The 16,486-nt window shown below is 39.7% G+C and overlaps 1 protein-coding gene across 1 annotated transcript; it reads right to left on the bottom strand.

Annotated features, from left to right (window-relative positions):
• Nucleotides 1–16,471, bottom strand: JMJD6 (jumonji domain containing 6, arginine demethylase and lysine hydroxylase). Its single transcript, XM_063292915.1, has 7 exons — nt 16,189–16,471; nt 11,214–11,602; nt 9,812–10,098; nt 7,531–7,666; nt 6,066–6,204; nt 3,350–3,477; nt 1–2,446 (listed from the first exon to the last, which is right to left on the bottom strand). Exons 1-7 carry the CDS (start codon nt 16,315–16,317, stop codon nt 2,410–2,412), a joined length of 1,245 nt encoding a protein of 414 aa, XP_063148985.1. The 5' UTR covers nt 16,318–16,471; the 3' UTR covers nt 1–2,409.
• Nucleotides 16,472–16,486: the final 15 nt, after the last annotated feature.

The following is a 16,486-nucleotide window of genomic DNA, read 5'->3' as shown; positions in this document are numbered from 1 at the left end:
TGTATATATAAGAACAAATTTATTGGGCAAAGAGAAATATATGGAAAAAACAAGGGAAGGTAACTATCACAGAAACAGAATTTCCAATCAAACTAATAGTCAACCAAATTAAAAAGTTACTTATTATCTGACCGCCTAGGAACAATACAAGTTCATAGTGCACTGCGTAGAGGATGGCTGAAGAGAGACTATCTGGTTGGATGTTACTCAGTCCCTCCCTTCCTGTATTCTTGTTTTATAGACTACAGAAGATAAATGAAAGCCAGCATCTTTAAGAGGAATGACTATTGCTTTGTCCAATCAGGGAAAGCTGTCCATTTTCAGCAAATCAGAAATTAACCCAAGCTGAGATACACTGAATAGATTCAATTCAGCTTTTGTTTCCCAAAAAGCTTGTCCTATAATCCTATGTATACAATAGCATACCTGATGAAAAATAGAATGCACCTTTCTAAAGAATGGGCTTAGCCACTAAATGATTTGTTGCCTAGACCCAGGACAGGATAGATGGAGAATTGTACCAATACAGGAATAACATGCAGCCTTGTCTCATTCCCTTATTTTGAACCAGTATGTTTCTCCAAAATAATTTTTCAAAGATACGACTTGTTCACTGTAGTTTCCTCAGAAGAATAATCAGATATTCTGGCATTCCCATCACCGCTAGAATAGACCAGAAAAGTGGTCACAGTCAAAGTGCAGTAGAACCAATATCAGTAATAGCCCTTTTGCTGTACTTGTTGATGTTTATAATTTACATTTATAATTTATATCTTAGTGTTCTGCCAATACCACACTCATCTGCCTTTATAATTTTGAATTCTTGGTTCTAAACCACACTGATTTGGAAGATGTTAATTTTCATTGAACAAATAAAGGGTACACAGTGAAAATGTATGCAAAATTACTAGATTTGCAAAAACCATTCCGATTTCACATCAATGTTTATGAGGAGGATACTGAAAAAGTAGGTAGTCAGCCTTTAATGCACTCATTCTTTCCCCTCTGGTTCTTCTTGCATGCACGGAATTAAGGCTGACAACTAACATTTGAATCACTGAAATTAGTGGTAACATTTTGTCACACACTGGAATCATGGAGGACAATTATGTGTAATATTTCTTATCTGGCCAGGAGTCAGTAAGTGGCCATGCATTTCACATTGTACCATCCACTAGATATGGATTTTCTCAGGCTTCTCCAGTGTTATGTAGAACAGAAAGCACAATTAAAAAGCACAACCTCCACTTCATACCTTGAAATGCAATAAAATCTCAATAATCACTCATTGCATTGTCAAGGACGATCAATGTGCAGGATCTTTTCATTATGCTGTATCTAGACTTTTCAAGTTGGAATGGAATTACCTTCATGAATGGGGATATAAGCACATCTCAGAACATAATACCAGTCTCTGTTACCAACAAAAGTGCCATTGAAGCAGCAGCACACCCTGAAATAATCCAGCTGTCATGGGATACATACAACCATGTTATTCAGGACAGAATACACACACCTCAAATACCCACAACACTAGAACAGCAGATAAGAGTAGAAAGTTTCTAGGCTCCCAAAAAGCAGTTCTTCATTAAATAGATTTTTTATTTATATTTATTTAGACTCTACTCACTCCTTTCTACCTTCATATATTTCCAGAAATTCCCACAGGGAGAGGTAAATGGGGCAGCTAGTTTCTCCCATCTCCATTTGTTTCTGGGGTATACTTCCAAACTGACTGCAAATATCTGCAGTTTTTCATTAAAATATGAAAAAAATGAAGCAATGATGATGAACTGCTGGTTCAAACAATACTTTCACATGAGTCTTATTAGTCCATGGTTGGATTGATGTTACTGATAAATTCAGAATTACAAAAGGTGCTTTTACAAGTAATAATTTACACAATAGGAGAATCATCTTGGTTCACTTGTGCTATAGTAAAGGATCTGCTGGCCAATTACAGAGTAATGGTTGTACGTCTGACCTCCAGTTGTAATGCACTAGAATTCATCTTGTAAACATATGACAATACTGAGCTGGAATCAGGCTTTTAGAATCGACCTGCTTGTTTTAAAGACAGTTCTGTTAGTAGAAATTTGCCATTTCCTTTGTTGACTGCATAGCGTTGGAAACCATAGGATGGCTTTGTAGACATCAGTATTGCCTTCTGCTTATTACACTTGTTTGGTGGAATACAGAATAAAAGTCTGAACCCATAGAAATCTTGAGTTTTCTCCTTTAGTTAGCAAGAAGTCAGACTTTGATAACAGGGAATAGAAGTTAAAAGTTTAGATTTAAAAATAAAAATGGAGTGGGGAAGTCTTGAAAAAGCTTCAAGTATACAGCTGATGGGAGGAACAGAAGACATCTGGCTGGTTGCAACTATCTGCAGACAGGCCTTGTTATCTTTCATGGATGAGCACGACTTCCACAAGATTCCCTAATTCTGTCAAAAACAAAAATATAACTATCTGTCAGGGCAAGTTTCTCGTAACTTATACAAGTGACAGTACGGACTTTCCTTGGAAAACTGATGCATCTTACATTTCTTAGAAGTAATCCTATCTTCTTCAACATCAAAGGAATCCCTTTTATTATAACAAGAAATCAATCAGAAGGAACTAGGGAAAGGGCCTTTGATTGTTCAATATTTGTTAAGAATTTAGATTAGAAAAGCTAAAGGGATGAGATGTTTACCCTAAGATCTTGTCCACAGTAAGACAGCAGGAGAAAGGTCTGTACGAATCCAGGTTTTTCTCCTAAGCAAAAGCTAGTGTGCCTAGGATCCACTAACTGTTTATAAAGAATAATCAGGAAAAAAAAGATGGTGCTCCTTTCTTATGTGACCTTGTCACCTGTTTTCAGTCACTTAGTAGCCCAACCACACATCTCCCAGCTATATTAACACATACAATTTAAGAAAGGAAGATCTAAATACAAATAATCATCTTCAGTGAAACAGTTACCCTGGATAACTACATAAGGCAACAGCAATACAAGCAACTAGCTATGTAAAAAACATTCCATTATACAATTGCACATTAAGTTCTTATTCCTCCACTCTAACTGTAACATTTTAAAGTCTTTTACAAGTATAAAATCTGTTCTGATACCTCACAACAGCACTTTCAATTGAGTGCATTCTGTTTATATAAAGAGAATAGTTTGACAAAAGACAGAAGTAAGTTAGTTTAGAGCACTAGAAATGGGAAATCTGGTTACATGTAATGAGATAAGCTTTGTTCTTTATGGATATTCCCCATTATTCTCTAATTACCTGCAATCTACAGTTATAGATCTGACTAACTTTTATCACTGGTTGCTAAGAATGGGTATTTTGATTTGTTACCTGGAAGAGCTGCGCTCTTTGCTCACACAGTCATCGTGGGAAGTAGTATCACCATTTCCCATCATGCTGCATGTTCTTCGCTTTTTTCTTCGATGCATCATTCCTTCGGTTTCTGAGCTAGAATCACACTAAATAAACAAGAAATAATAACAGTAAGTGCTGAATTTCAGAACTGCAATTTATATAAGGCTTCATCAGAAAAAGAGACTACAACATTTGAGGAATAACATCTAGTACAGGTAGCCCTCACTTAACAACCCTACCTGGGACCAGCAACAGTTATTAAATGAAATGTCACATGACTGCTCCGCTTAGTGATGGCAGTTCCAGCAATCCTGGTTGCTGCTGAGTGAATCCCATGCAGCTGTTAGGCAAGGACCCACCTATCCAAGCCATTCTGGGAAAAGGTAAGGGACTGCCTCCACTTCAACTCCCCCCATACACCTATCTGTTGCCACCAGCTGCCCCCACCACCCAGCTTGCCTGCTGCACGGTGTGCCACTACTCCATACAAATGGAGGCCTGGTGCGAAAGAAGGTGGCATGAAAGAAGGCCCTGGCTGGTACAGTAGTGGTGTGTGGTGTGGGGGCAGGGCTGGGCGGTGGGGGCAGCTGGTGGCAGCAGGTAGGTGGGCAGCCAAAAGGAAGTTATAAATGTGGGTTGGCCCAAATTTTGTTCACGTGACCGCGGGGGTGCTGCAATGGCTGGAACTTCGAGGTTAAGTCTCTTTGTTCAGCACCGTCATAACTTTGAATGGTCACTGAATGAATGGATATTAAGTGGGGACTACTTGTATGTTTTAAAAGCATTACCCCATCCAGAAACAAAACAGGAGAGAGAAAAGATCCCTAGTGTATAAATAGTAGCTCTGTCTTGCTAGGGTTTAGTTTAAGCCTAATCTCTCCCATCCAAAAATCACATAGCCTCCAGGCCATGGCAGGACTTCAACAGCATCTCTGACCTGGAGTTATGATGTACAGTTGTGAATCATCAGCATACTGATCAGGCTGGACTCCAAACTGTTGGATGATTTCCCCCAGCAGCTTCATGTAGATGTTAAATACATGCATTACATTTTAAATTTAGATTTATTGATATTGATATTTATTGATTATTGATATTATTTATGATTTTATTGAATTTTAAACTGTTTTATTGTGAACTGCCGAGGGTCCCCCATGTGGGGGAGATGGGCGGTGATAAAAATATGATAAATAAATAAATAACAAGGGACAGAAAAATTATCTCTGTGGTACCCCATAAGGGAGCAACCACAGTGCCAACCTCTCCCTTGCAACCACCATGAAGTGAAACTGACTACAAAGGAAGCAGCAGAACTACTGCAAAACAGTGCCTCCAATCCCCATACCCCATCCAAAAGAACACCATAGTCAACTATATTGAAGGCCACTGAAAGGTCCAAAAGGACCAGAACAAGCTAACTACCCATGTCCAGGTCCTGATGGAGGTCATCAACCAGAGCAACCAATGTTGTCTCTGTCCATTGCCAGGGTCTGAACCCTGATACCAGTCCAGATAATCCACTTCTTCTAGGGTGCTCTGTAGGTGGTTCCAAACCACTGTCTCAACAACCTTTGTCACAGAGAGAAGGTTGGTGACCAGGCAGTAATTATCTAATACCTCCAGATCCAGGCAGGACCTCCTGAGGAGGGGGCAAACCAATGCCTCCTTAAGGGCTCCTAGCATTAAACCTCCTGCAAAGAGGTGTTCACAACCTCCCAGGTCCACAGAACTACCACCTTCCCCAACTATACAAAGGAGACAGGATAGGCAAGGATCTAGCTCACAGATCGTTCAGGACATCCTAGAGAAAACCCTATTCACTTTGTCCGAGGTAACAGATTGAAAAGAAGCCCAGGTAACCGGGCAAGACAGTGTCCCAGTCACCATGTAAGACCCTGCCCAGATGCAGACCAGACTAGAGGAAATTTGAGGCAACCATGCTGCAAAGTGCAAGCAAACTAGACACAACAAACAGCAGGATGGCCCTTTCCCAAAAGGGAGTTGGCCACCCAGAAAAGGACTGAATGATAACAAGCCAATGCAGTAACAGAGAAGACATAATTAAATTTTGCCTATTTGTCCACACCAAGTTGTGGATGGACATGGTCACATTAGAGACACACCTGGCTTGAACTAGCACCAACTTAAGACTACCTGCCACAATAACCTGGCCACTGGGTCCCCAGGTAGAGGCAGCTGAAATGGAAGAAAGGATCACCAACACATTGGAGGCCTTTCTTTCCCCAACTTTAGGGTTAACACACAATTGGAGGTCTTTTGTGGTCTATCAATGGTTCACTATATGTGGGAATGGAATACCTTACTTGGAGGAGGCCATGACTTCAGAGCTATGAATGCCATTTAGCCTTGGTCATGTGCAGTTCATGCCTAAAATGTTACTTCTGAATATAATAATGGGGGGTACAATGGGCAGAAGCAGATTTTGCATGCTCATTTGAATTGGACAACACCAGAGATCTTACAAGGCACTGTCCTCCAGTACCATGGAAAACAGACAGGTCCTTCTTAGGATTTCTTAGATTCAGTTAATAATGCCACTGATTTCAGCTGAGGATCTACTCTTTTCTAGAGTGGTTTTGATTTTTGCCCTTCTCTCTACCTATAGCTCAGATTAAACCACAAGGGTAGTTCAGTTCTTACGCAGCTGTACCTGCAGCAGCCCAGTTCTTACCTCTGAATCAGAATCTGAAGAACTGGAGCTGGAAGAACTAGAAGAGTCACTAGAACTGTCTGAAGCGATGCCCGTTGATTCTTGTAAGTCAACAGAATCCGCTAGTGCCGCTAGTTCAGGATGCTCCTGCTTTAAGACCCTTGGGATGTATAAAGAAGGGATAAAAGCGTTATACGTTTGGAAGAGGTGAGGAGGGTAAATACCGCATATCCTACTCTTCACTCCAGAGGCCACTCAGAACATTTTTGCAGCGTAATAAAAATAAAAATTATATATCCTGCCCCCTTCCTCAAGCAATAAATTAAAAAGTGGCAACTTAGTAAAAGCTAGATATATAACCAGGGTACAAAACCTCTGTTGCTAAACAAAGGAAGAAGCAAGCCTCTCGAAAATGTTTGTGTCGCCAAAGTGTCATCAATATTAGGGCGACTTTGCTTGAGACTTCGCCAAGGCTCCTTTGCAGAGATCTGCCCAGCCGGGGCTCCATAATAATGGGAACTCACTTTGCCTTCTCGAGATTGAGCTTTTACTGCCCATTTTATTAATTTCGGAAGCAAGATATTTCACCGGTGAAATCAGCTACTTTTTTCTATCTTCCGCACTTCAGGTCATTTTTTAAGGTTTCCTCTAAGTGTTTAATTGGCATTAAACCAAAGAAACAATATACAGGAATTGGCATTTACACACAATGTATGGAGCATCAAACTACTACAGTTATAAAATATTATTAGGTATCTCATGTAGCTAAGTGAAATCAGTGGTGGGATTCACAAATTTTCTGTTCCCAAAACATGATCCAAATTAATCCAACTGCAGAACAGCCTATCAATGTTGTCCTTAAAGTGTGAAACTGCCTAGCAAAAATACAACAGGAGAGGGCTATTGCCCATATGGACCTATTTGCCAGTTTTCCAAGGACCAGGTGACACACTGTTATGGGATAGAGACTTGGAATACCCAGGCCCTTGGTTTGATCCAGCAGTGCTCGACAGGAGACAAAAGACTGTTCGTACAGGAAAGCTTAGAAATCCTGGGGCTACTTGGGAAGCATTTGCATCCGCAGTAAAGTTAAGAAGCCTCACCCTCAATTTTATCGCTTTAATTAACACATTAAAATCACTTTAATCACTAATCTATCACTTTAATATTAGTTTTGTGTTTAATAATTGAGTGGTCAAACATTCTCAAACTTAAAACTATGCCTTTTAAATACATATAGTTGAGTCACCTTAATGAATCTTGAAATCCAGAAGCCTAATCCTTCTTCTGGACTCCATGCACGATGTTGCTATTACAAGCCAGACTGTCCAGAAAGTCTTTCCAAAATGCAAAAAACTTAATTAGATTTGCTTTTCACATACTCTGTTAAGCATTATTCCAGGTGTCTGCATAGCTCTAGGATGCAACATCTGGCTTATCCAACCAGCACCTGGGAAATCACTGAAGTAACATTAACATCTCTCACCTGTACCATTTTCTTGATAACTTTGGTCTTCCCCTTACTGTCTTGTGCCACACCACAGGGAAGTTTGTACAGCTGGCAAAATTTTGAGTGACAGCAATAGTCGTGTCAAGATTGAGAACAACATGCCACCAGCCACCTACAAATGCAACACTGTAGAAGCTTACGATCATCAACAGAAGAAAATATGTAAATCATTCTGTTTTAACTGTAACTTTACAATTAGTAAATAGCTTGCTTGTGTGGGAGACTGTGTAATACAGCCCATAGGTCTGGTCATCAGTAGCAACTAATTCTGGATTAGATTTCCAGCACAAGTCCTCTCCTTTTAGTTTTCCACATATTGCAGAGAACTTGGAAGTGGGAAGGGAGTAGAAGAGATGGGGGGGATTTTTTTTTCCTCACAAAAGCTGTCAGATTTGCACTCCTTTTTTATGTAAAATCCCAGTGCTAAACAATAGACCCAGACTCAGATTCTCTGCATAGAAAGGGGACTACATGGTATAAGCTTCTCCATCACTGTTTATCAGGTGACTGAATTCTCTAGACAGTAGATTAAAGTACTTTCTTATGATGAGATTGATTAAAATCACATACCACTAAATTTTCCAGCTTTTAATTATCTTTAACAGATAATGCCAGAGAAAATTTGGTGCTGGAGTATTCTGAGTTTAAACAAAAGGGGAACATTTTGTTAAAACACTGTTAAAATGTAGTTAATAAAATAAGCAAGCAACTAACACAAAACTTGATTGAAATCCATGTTCTATTTCTTGTGAACTGAAAGTATCATGCATTGCAGTAGACGTTATCAAACCACAACAAATTATTCAATTTATATCATACCTTTCCATCAGGAGCTTAATGTAGCATACACAAAGCTCCCATCTTCCTCCACAACACCAATTGTAGGAGGCAGACTGGGCTGACAGTGAGCTTCCATGGCTAAGGGTGGACTTGAACCTGGGTCTCCCTGGTGCCAGTCCAACATCACAACCATTACACTGTTTTAGTAAGTAAAATTATTCAATCAGATTATTGGCCATAGGGAGTTTATTTCCATTTCATGGAACACTGAAAGGACAAGGAAGATTTTTTTCTCCCAACTATATAAGAGACATCCTAAAATGAGCATCTACTTTGCACATATAACTGCATACATGCAATGAAGAAGTAACTGATTTTAAAAAGCTATTTTAAGAAGGATCATCTTGTCAGTCCTCTGATTGCACTAATTAAGGTGACTGTTGCTCAAAAGACATTATTCATGGATTTATTCGCCATAACTTCCATAGCATTCTAATTGTTTAGAGCATCCCTATTTCAATTTCCTTTCTGAACAACTCATTTTATATTAGGTTTATTCATCTATTGGATATATAAGAGAAGCCTCTGCAGCTTTTCTAGGCCCCTTAATTTTAAGGCGTGGCAGCTGTGCTCGCAGGCTTAGGGATCTTCAGAAAAAGATTATTTCATTAGGAGTATGCTCTTCTGCAACAGAGGTAGACAATCTTTTGATCACTACTGTACTTGTGAATTTGAGTGGGAGACCTAAGGTCCACAGTAAGCAGCAATAATACACAGCTTGGAACCACGTAATACACCCCAAGGTAGGGGTGCTCCTAGGCTTATGGCCTTCCAACGGTTAGTGAAGACCTGGGTCTTTTGGAAGGCCTTTGGAGATCAATCGTATACATTCGTCACCAGAATGGTTGCTGCATTATGATACAATATATGACTTTGTTATAAAGATAGTAACAAAATATATAAAAATGTAAAAAAAATTACAGCACCCGGAGTCCTCCAGGATGTCCTGGTTAATAAATCTAAGAAAGATAGGGTCATGCCACATGTTGATAAACCTGTAATTGTTCTTTTCCCCATCCTTGTTTTGTGTTAGGATTTTTATTTCTTTTCCTCTAAAACTTATTTTAGAGCTCACATTTCAATTTCTGTATACCCGCCATCTCAAAGCAATACTTTGACAATTCCATTATCAAAATGCAATGACATGAATGAAGGGGACAGTGGAGGCTACCAGAAAAGGGCCACAGGTTGGCCATCCCTACTCTGGAATATTTTATTTTATTTATTAATTAAATTTATCACCACCCATCTCCCAAAAGGGACTCTGGGCGGTTTACAATAAAACATGAATAAAAATATGAAACTGTAAAACATCATAATACACAATAAAATAAATATGATAAAAACCCCGATGGCTGGAAGCTCTCTGGGAGAGAGAATATCATACTTCAACACAGAGTTTAACAAATACACATACCTGGCACAAAAACAGTCTCTTCAGGTTTCTGCACTATTTCCAAGGGTTTGAAATCTGAAGGCCAAGTTGGAAGTTGAGTTCGGGGATATATTACTCTGAACCAAGTGATAGCTTCATCTTGCTGATTGCCTCCTTCTTCACGAGTCACTTTGATCAGCTCTCTGGGAGTGCTGGTTGGGAAGAGACACCAGCGCTTGTGTCCATGGACTAAGGCATTCCATGCACTGGTTCCCAGAGGGTCAATGTGAATACCTGTTCCTGACCGGGGTGGGCCCATCACAAACCACCTGCAATATTAGAAAGTTGATTATTTTCCTTATAACATTTCCCCAAAATAAGGATTTGTTTTTCTAAATCAGACTGAAATATTTTGTTCCATTTTCCCTCTACAAATATGTAGAAAAGAAACCCACAAAGAAACTATACACTATACATTAGACTATTGATCTATGTAGCTCAGTATTACCCATATAGTGAAAAAACTTTTGGGAAGATGCCAGCTATTTCTATATTTCTGAATAAAAAACCAGAAGTCTAACTCTTCCAATGGAAAATAAAATACCATTTCAAGACAGCTACATAGGTCAGGGCAGTTTATTTTACAAAATGTAAATCCTGACCATGTGAGGAATGGTTTTCAGAATGTCCCAGAAACATCCTATTCTATGATTCCAAAATCTGACAATTTTTAGTTTAGGAGAACAAAAAAGATAAGAAATGCAGAGTATCATATACATCTTTACTGTAAAGAATGAGGTCAAGAATGGACAGAAATTATCCTACACATTTTTAACATTTCAATAATTTGGCACAATCATCCAATAATATGTCTTGGAAGTTATTTAAAGACAGAGATGAATAAAATATTGTTTTATTTCCCCAATGATAATAGAACCCAACTGTTTTAAGATTTTATGGACATTGTTAAGTGCAGGGTCTAAACAATATAATCCAGAACTGCACAAAAGATGCATTAAAACAGTAGAGCAACTTTTACCAATCTAATACTGCTCATGTATTCAGACTGCAATTCCCAGAATCTGTACTCAGCATTGCCTTTGACACAGTTAGAGAGTGCTATATTGGCTAAGACTGCAGCAAGAAAAGAAAAAAAAAGCACAAGTTCACTCTTTTTTTATACTAAAAGCCCTTAGATCTTTTTAAAATTTTCCTGTTACATATTAACTTTACTTGGACTTTAAGTGGTTTACAAGTTATACAGTAGCTCAAAGGTAGCTGCTATTTGGAAAGCCTTCCTGAAAGCTCAAAAATTTAAACAACCCTCCCAGTTGTAGTGTGCCTGGACTGAATGTGCAGGACAAATGAGAAGAGTGGACACTCACTGGTCTGTAAGCCAGTTTAAAAACCAGTCTTTTGTTGCTTGGGGATAGCTAGTTTATACCTGTAAGGTGGCCTTCTCTTCTCTCCTGCATATTTGAACAGATCATCAGTGAAGAATTTGGGCACCCTGTAGTCCTCTAACAGTTTCTTGCGCTTTGGATGCTCCCCATAACTGCTGTCAAATATATAGAGAGGACTATCATCTCGTGTCGTCTCCATGTACTCAATGTAGTATTTCATCTTCATCTTCACAGAGTAACCATCGTTGTCCTCCCCACACTTGAATTTCTGGTTCCTGTATTTACGCTTCAGACGCTCTAGAGTCCACTTCTCTTGGGCTGACCACCCTGCTTGAGCATTTAACAGGACAACAGGCTTATAAGGTTTCTCGTATCTTTCAATGAATTCTTCCACTGACAAATGGAGGGCATCTGCTCTTTCCACATTATCCTGCAAGAATGGATGAAGAATTGCCTTTAAAACAAAGTATCAGAGAAGGTAATATAGTAGAACATTAATGATCCTATTAGCCCCCCAGAATGAGACCCACAGAGCAAACAAAATGCTTTAAAAAGTTATACGTTAAATTCCTATCCTCCTTATGATCTGCATAAAGATATGCAGGCTTATCCAGGTATTCCTAGATGAAGTGGATTTTTTTTTTAAATAGAAGTGTCCTTAAAGCAACATGGGAGATAATAATTCTTCCATGAGGCCATACTGGTTGCATTCTCATAAAAATCCTGTCATTTTAATGTTTTAAACTATGGAATCCCATAAAGAACTGCCACTGAGTTCAACAGAACTTACTCCCAGGTAAGCAAATATAGAATCAAAATCTTAATGTATAATGTTTCAAATGATAGCTGTCAAACTGATCATTAGTTCTTTTCCCCTGGCAGATAAATGTGAAAAGACATGCTGTTTAATATGCATTTCAAGTACTGTACTCCATTTCTAAACTCACATGAGCAAAGTAAAGTGAAATTGTTTTTACACTCACTCATCATGAAGAAGGGGCAGAGAACAAACTTATCCCATGATTGAAAAGAACACCTGAGATAGAGCTATGCAGTGCTTTGCATTCAGTTTGAAAAGAGTCCTTGGGAGTACACTGTGGCATGTACACAGAACTCACCTGCAACTGTTTAAAGCAGCCACACAAACCTGGGAAAAGATTCATCTACTTTAAAGAGTTGCAGATACTACACTTGTATCCCCACATGCTCCAATACTACACAGCTCTAACCTGAAAAATCTTCAGGAACAAGTAATTAACATGGAGAACAATAAAAGAATATTTTGCACTCTAATCTAAAAGCATCTAAGAGCCTTATCACAGCTCTTATCCTTAGAAACAGTAAACGGCATAGACATTTTCACAGATACCTAAACTGGTATGCAGCAGAGCAGATATTACCATCTCTTTAACACTCATCAGCAAGTGAGTTTTCTCACAGTTTTAATCACAACATTCATTTTTTAGGACAGCCAATGGAAATCTGCAACACATGAAGGCTGATGCTTTGCATTTATTCAGAAGTATTCTTATCAAGTTCAGTGAGGTTTACTTACAGGTAACTTACGATAATGCAGCTTTTGCTACTAACAGTAAGGATATACTGTTTAAGCACATTTTTGCCAATGTGCCACGTATGCAACAAACCCAATTTTACCCCAATGTTGTTCTAAGCACACTAGAATTACTACTCTAGAGACTACTTTGTAGGATAACATATTGTTGCCTACATCCCATAAACCAGGAAGAATATACAAAAGCAAGGATGGCTTGCAAGGATAGAACGGTATGGATAAGTATACTGAAGTCAATGGTGTTGATATAAACAATTTCAGTTATGTTTCCTTTTGATTTTCGTAAGCTTACTTAAGCTTCTCTGTGCTCTGCATAAAATTGCTTACCTTGAAAGGAAATGAACATGACACAAATCTACATACGCATACTTAGTATTCAGATTTTAAATGGGTGCAATCCACTCTGAGGGTAAAGTTACAGGTATAAAAGTAGAATATGACTTTGAAAGTTTTCAACTCATGTTATCTTAATATCACTGTTTCTAAAAAACACAAGATTTTGTGTCATTCAGCAAGTTCTCCTCAATGTAAAATAACTCAAGCACTATTTTGTGACCTTTTTTCAAATACCATTGAACAAGAATTTATGCATTTCCCTGAGATGACTTAAATTAATGCAGATTTTTATAATACTGAAGTTATTTCTCAGATTTCCTTCAATCAGTGCAATGTTTCCCTTTTAAAGTTTTAAAATACCCTTTGTGTCTTATGGGCCATGTATCATGATTGCATGATTTATGAATGCATACTGGCCCTTCGAACAGTCACTCATGCCCTTGTTATTTCCCATATGGACTACTGCAATGCGCTCTACATGGGGCTACCCTTGAAGAGTATCTGGAAGCTTCAGCTGGTCCAGAATGCAGCTACACGGACTATTTTTGGCACCCCTAGAAGGGCGCACATAACACCTTTGCTTCGCGAACTGCACTGGATACCAGTTTGCTTCTGGGTCCAATTCAAGGTGTTGGTTATCACCTTTAAAGCCCTACATGGCATGGGGCCAGGTTACCTGAGGGACTGCCTCTTTCCCATTACATCAACCCGTCCCACCTGATCATGCAGACAGGGCATGCTGCGGACCCCGTCAATAAGAGAATTCCATCTGGCAGGGTCCAGGAGGCGGGCCTTCTCTGCAGTAGTGCCTGCCATTTGGAACATCTTGTCCCCAGCGGTGAGATTAGCCCCATCGCTCCTAGCCTTCCGGAGGGAATTTAAGACCTGGCTCTGCCATCCGGCTTGGGGCAGGGAGGAGAATAATCATACTTGGGGTTGGCTAGTGCCTTGAAGTGCCCCTCCTACGCAAGGATTGAATGAGATCATAGCCATCAGGATTTTATTATATTAGGTTGTTTTAAAAATTGTTTTAGTCTATATTTTATATTGGAATTTTATTGTATAGTTGTTTTATGCTGTAAACCGCCCAGAGTCCCTCCGTTCGGAGGAGATGGGTGGTGACAAATTTGATAAGTAAACAAATAAATAAATACACCCAAATATATTTGACTAAATATATTAAATATATTTAGTAATAGCAAGAATACTATCTCTCCTATGCCTCTCCTTCTCCAAAAAAATCAGATTTGTGAAAGGAAATTTTCTTGAATTCAAGAAAAATCTTGAAGGAAAATCAAGAGAATTCTCATGGAAAAGGACTTCAGTCCCAACTGCAGTCCCAAAACAAATCTCTCTGGTTAAGAATGAAGTACTCTATACCTGAAGATGAAGTGGACCAACATCCCTACCCTTACTTTCACCTTCCATTCATTATTTTATAAAAACTACTGAGATATCTATCTCACTAGCATTTCTCTAAATTTGCCTATACACACAAGCACACAAATATATAATAAACTTCATAGGCAGGTCCATTAAGTCCCCATGAGTTGAGCTCAACTTGAATGAAACTTTACCAACTTCATATGTACCATACCTCATTCCTGCTTATGGTGGGTTCAGTTCCTGCTCCATTTGAAATGGGGCGTAATTTATCTCAGCAGTGAATAACCCAGTTATTGCTTAATCTTATTTACAGTGACTGAGAACTACACCACACATAATTAAAAAACATTTTACTTTCATGTGAACAGGACTGGATTTCATGAAAACATAGAAGTACAAGGCACTTATTTAACATTTGCTCCTCTCCAGCCTGCAGACTTCTTAACTGTTAGAAGGTAACAGTAACCCTACTTCTTCACTACTATTGCTTTCAGCACTTAATTAAAGGTGTTACATTATCAATCCCATCACATAAGGCTATTCCTACAAGATCTACCTTTTATAATTCACATTTTCTTCACTTTCTATATTTTGTCTAAACTAATCTCTACCTCTGCTATATTCTTCTATGAAATCTGCTTTAGATAAAGAATACTAAGATTATCTTCTCAGCACATCAAAAAGGCCTTAAAGTGATTATCTGCCACAAACATTTTCTTTTTTTTCTTTCTCCTTTTACTTTCCCATTCGTATCTAATTCTTTTAAATAAGGAATAGAAAAGCAGTGATGATTCATGTTTTCTCATTCCCCCCCCCCCAAAGGGCAGCTAGTCTGTGTCAACAACAGGTCTGGCATATATTCATTTACTTAAGAGCAAGCCCTATTCCATTTAACCTGATTTAATTCGGAGGAAACATGTATAGGATTGGACTACCGATTAAAAATAGCATCAAGTTAAAAATACATGAGTGTAGGTTCTCTCTGACCAACATCAGTTCTTGTCCAGGAGCAGTTTCCATGTTTCTGCACCAACAAGTCCCACTGAGTTCAACCAAGGTGTCCTTTACGCACATGCATAAAACCACAGCAGTTGCCCCTTCCCCTCTTTAATGGAAACACCTTACAAAAATATACAGAACCCACGAGAGGGGTTTAAGCCAAGGTGCTAATAATCCTCACCTGAGACTGTTAGCCCAGGGTCCCCAAACTCTTCAGCTCCTCGACCCCTTCATGAAGCTTCAGATTGTTCATCGACCCCCAAACATTTATTATATGGAAATAATTTAATGAATACTACTTTAACTAAGAGTACTACTATAATCAAAACAGCAATAATGGATAGTCCCATCGACCCTTGGGGGTCGATACTGACCACTCTAGGGAACTCTGGGAGCCGATTTAATCCCCATAAAACTGGGGGGGCTAAGCCCCTCGCCTCTCTCACAGCCCAACCTACTTCGCGGGGTTGCTGTTGGGAGGATCAAACGAAGACAGACCTGCCTCCCCACAACCCGCGTAAGCCGCCTTGAGCTCCTGGAGAAAGGGGGCACGAAATCCGATGCGCAAGCCGAGCCACCTCTCTCAGCATCCCCGAGCTAGGGAGTTGCATCCCTCCAGTCCGGATAGGAAGAGTCCGGCCAGGGCTTTCAGCTGCCGCCCTTTCCCCGCCAACCACCTAAGAGAGGCAGCCTTCTCAGGCGGCTCTCAGCCTCCCGCTCACCTTACAGCCTGCCGGGTTCAGCGGGAAGCTCTCGCAATAGTTGTGGCGAGTCCAGTCGAGGGAGTCCTTGAGCTCAGGACGCGCGCTCCGCTTAGCCTCACGGATGCGCTTCTTGCTCTTGTGGTTCATGCTCCCCACACGGCTCTCCCCTCCCCGCCCGTCTCTTCCGGCTACGGTTTCCGCAACGACGCCCTCCGAACAACAGTGCCCCGCCGCTTCCAGAAATTTCACTTACACGCCGACTCAGCCGCCGCACCGTGGCCTCGATTTGACCCGCCTTGCTTCAACCTCCGCTCCC

Source organism: Candoia aspera, chromosome 2 (genome assembly GCF_035149785.1).
Source record: "Candoia aspera isolate rCanAsp1 chromosome 2, rCanAsp1.hap2, whole genome shotgun sequence".
In the NCBI taxonomy this organism is placed as follows: domain Eukaryota; kingdom Metazoa; phylum Chordata; class Lepidosauria; order Squamata; family Boidae; genus Candoia; species Candoia aspera.
The sequence above is the reverse complement of the archived record's forward strand: the minus strand, read 5'-3'. Positions and strand labels throughout refer to the sequence as shown.

Coding starts and splice junctions, on each gene's coding strand:
- JMJD6 (XM_063292915.1), bottom strand. CDS start 16,317: ATGAACCACAAGAGCAAGAAGCGCATCCGTGAGGCTAAGCGGAGCGCG. Junction 7,667..9,811: donor AGAGACTGTTTTTGTGCCAG/GTATGTGTATTT, acceptor TTGCATTTGTAG/GTGGCTGGTGGCATGTTGTT. Junction 6,205..7,530: donor TTATCAAGAAAATGGTACAG/GTGAGAGATGTT, acceptor ATACATCCCAAG/GGTCTTAAAGCAGGAGCATC.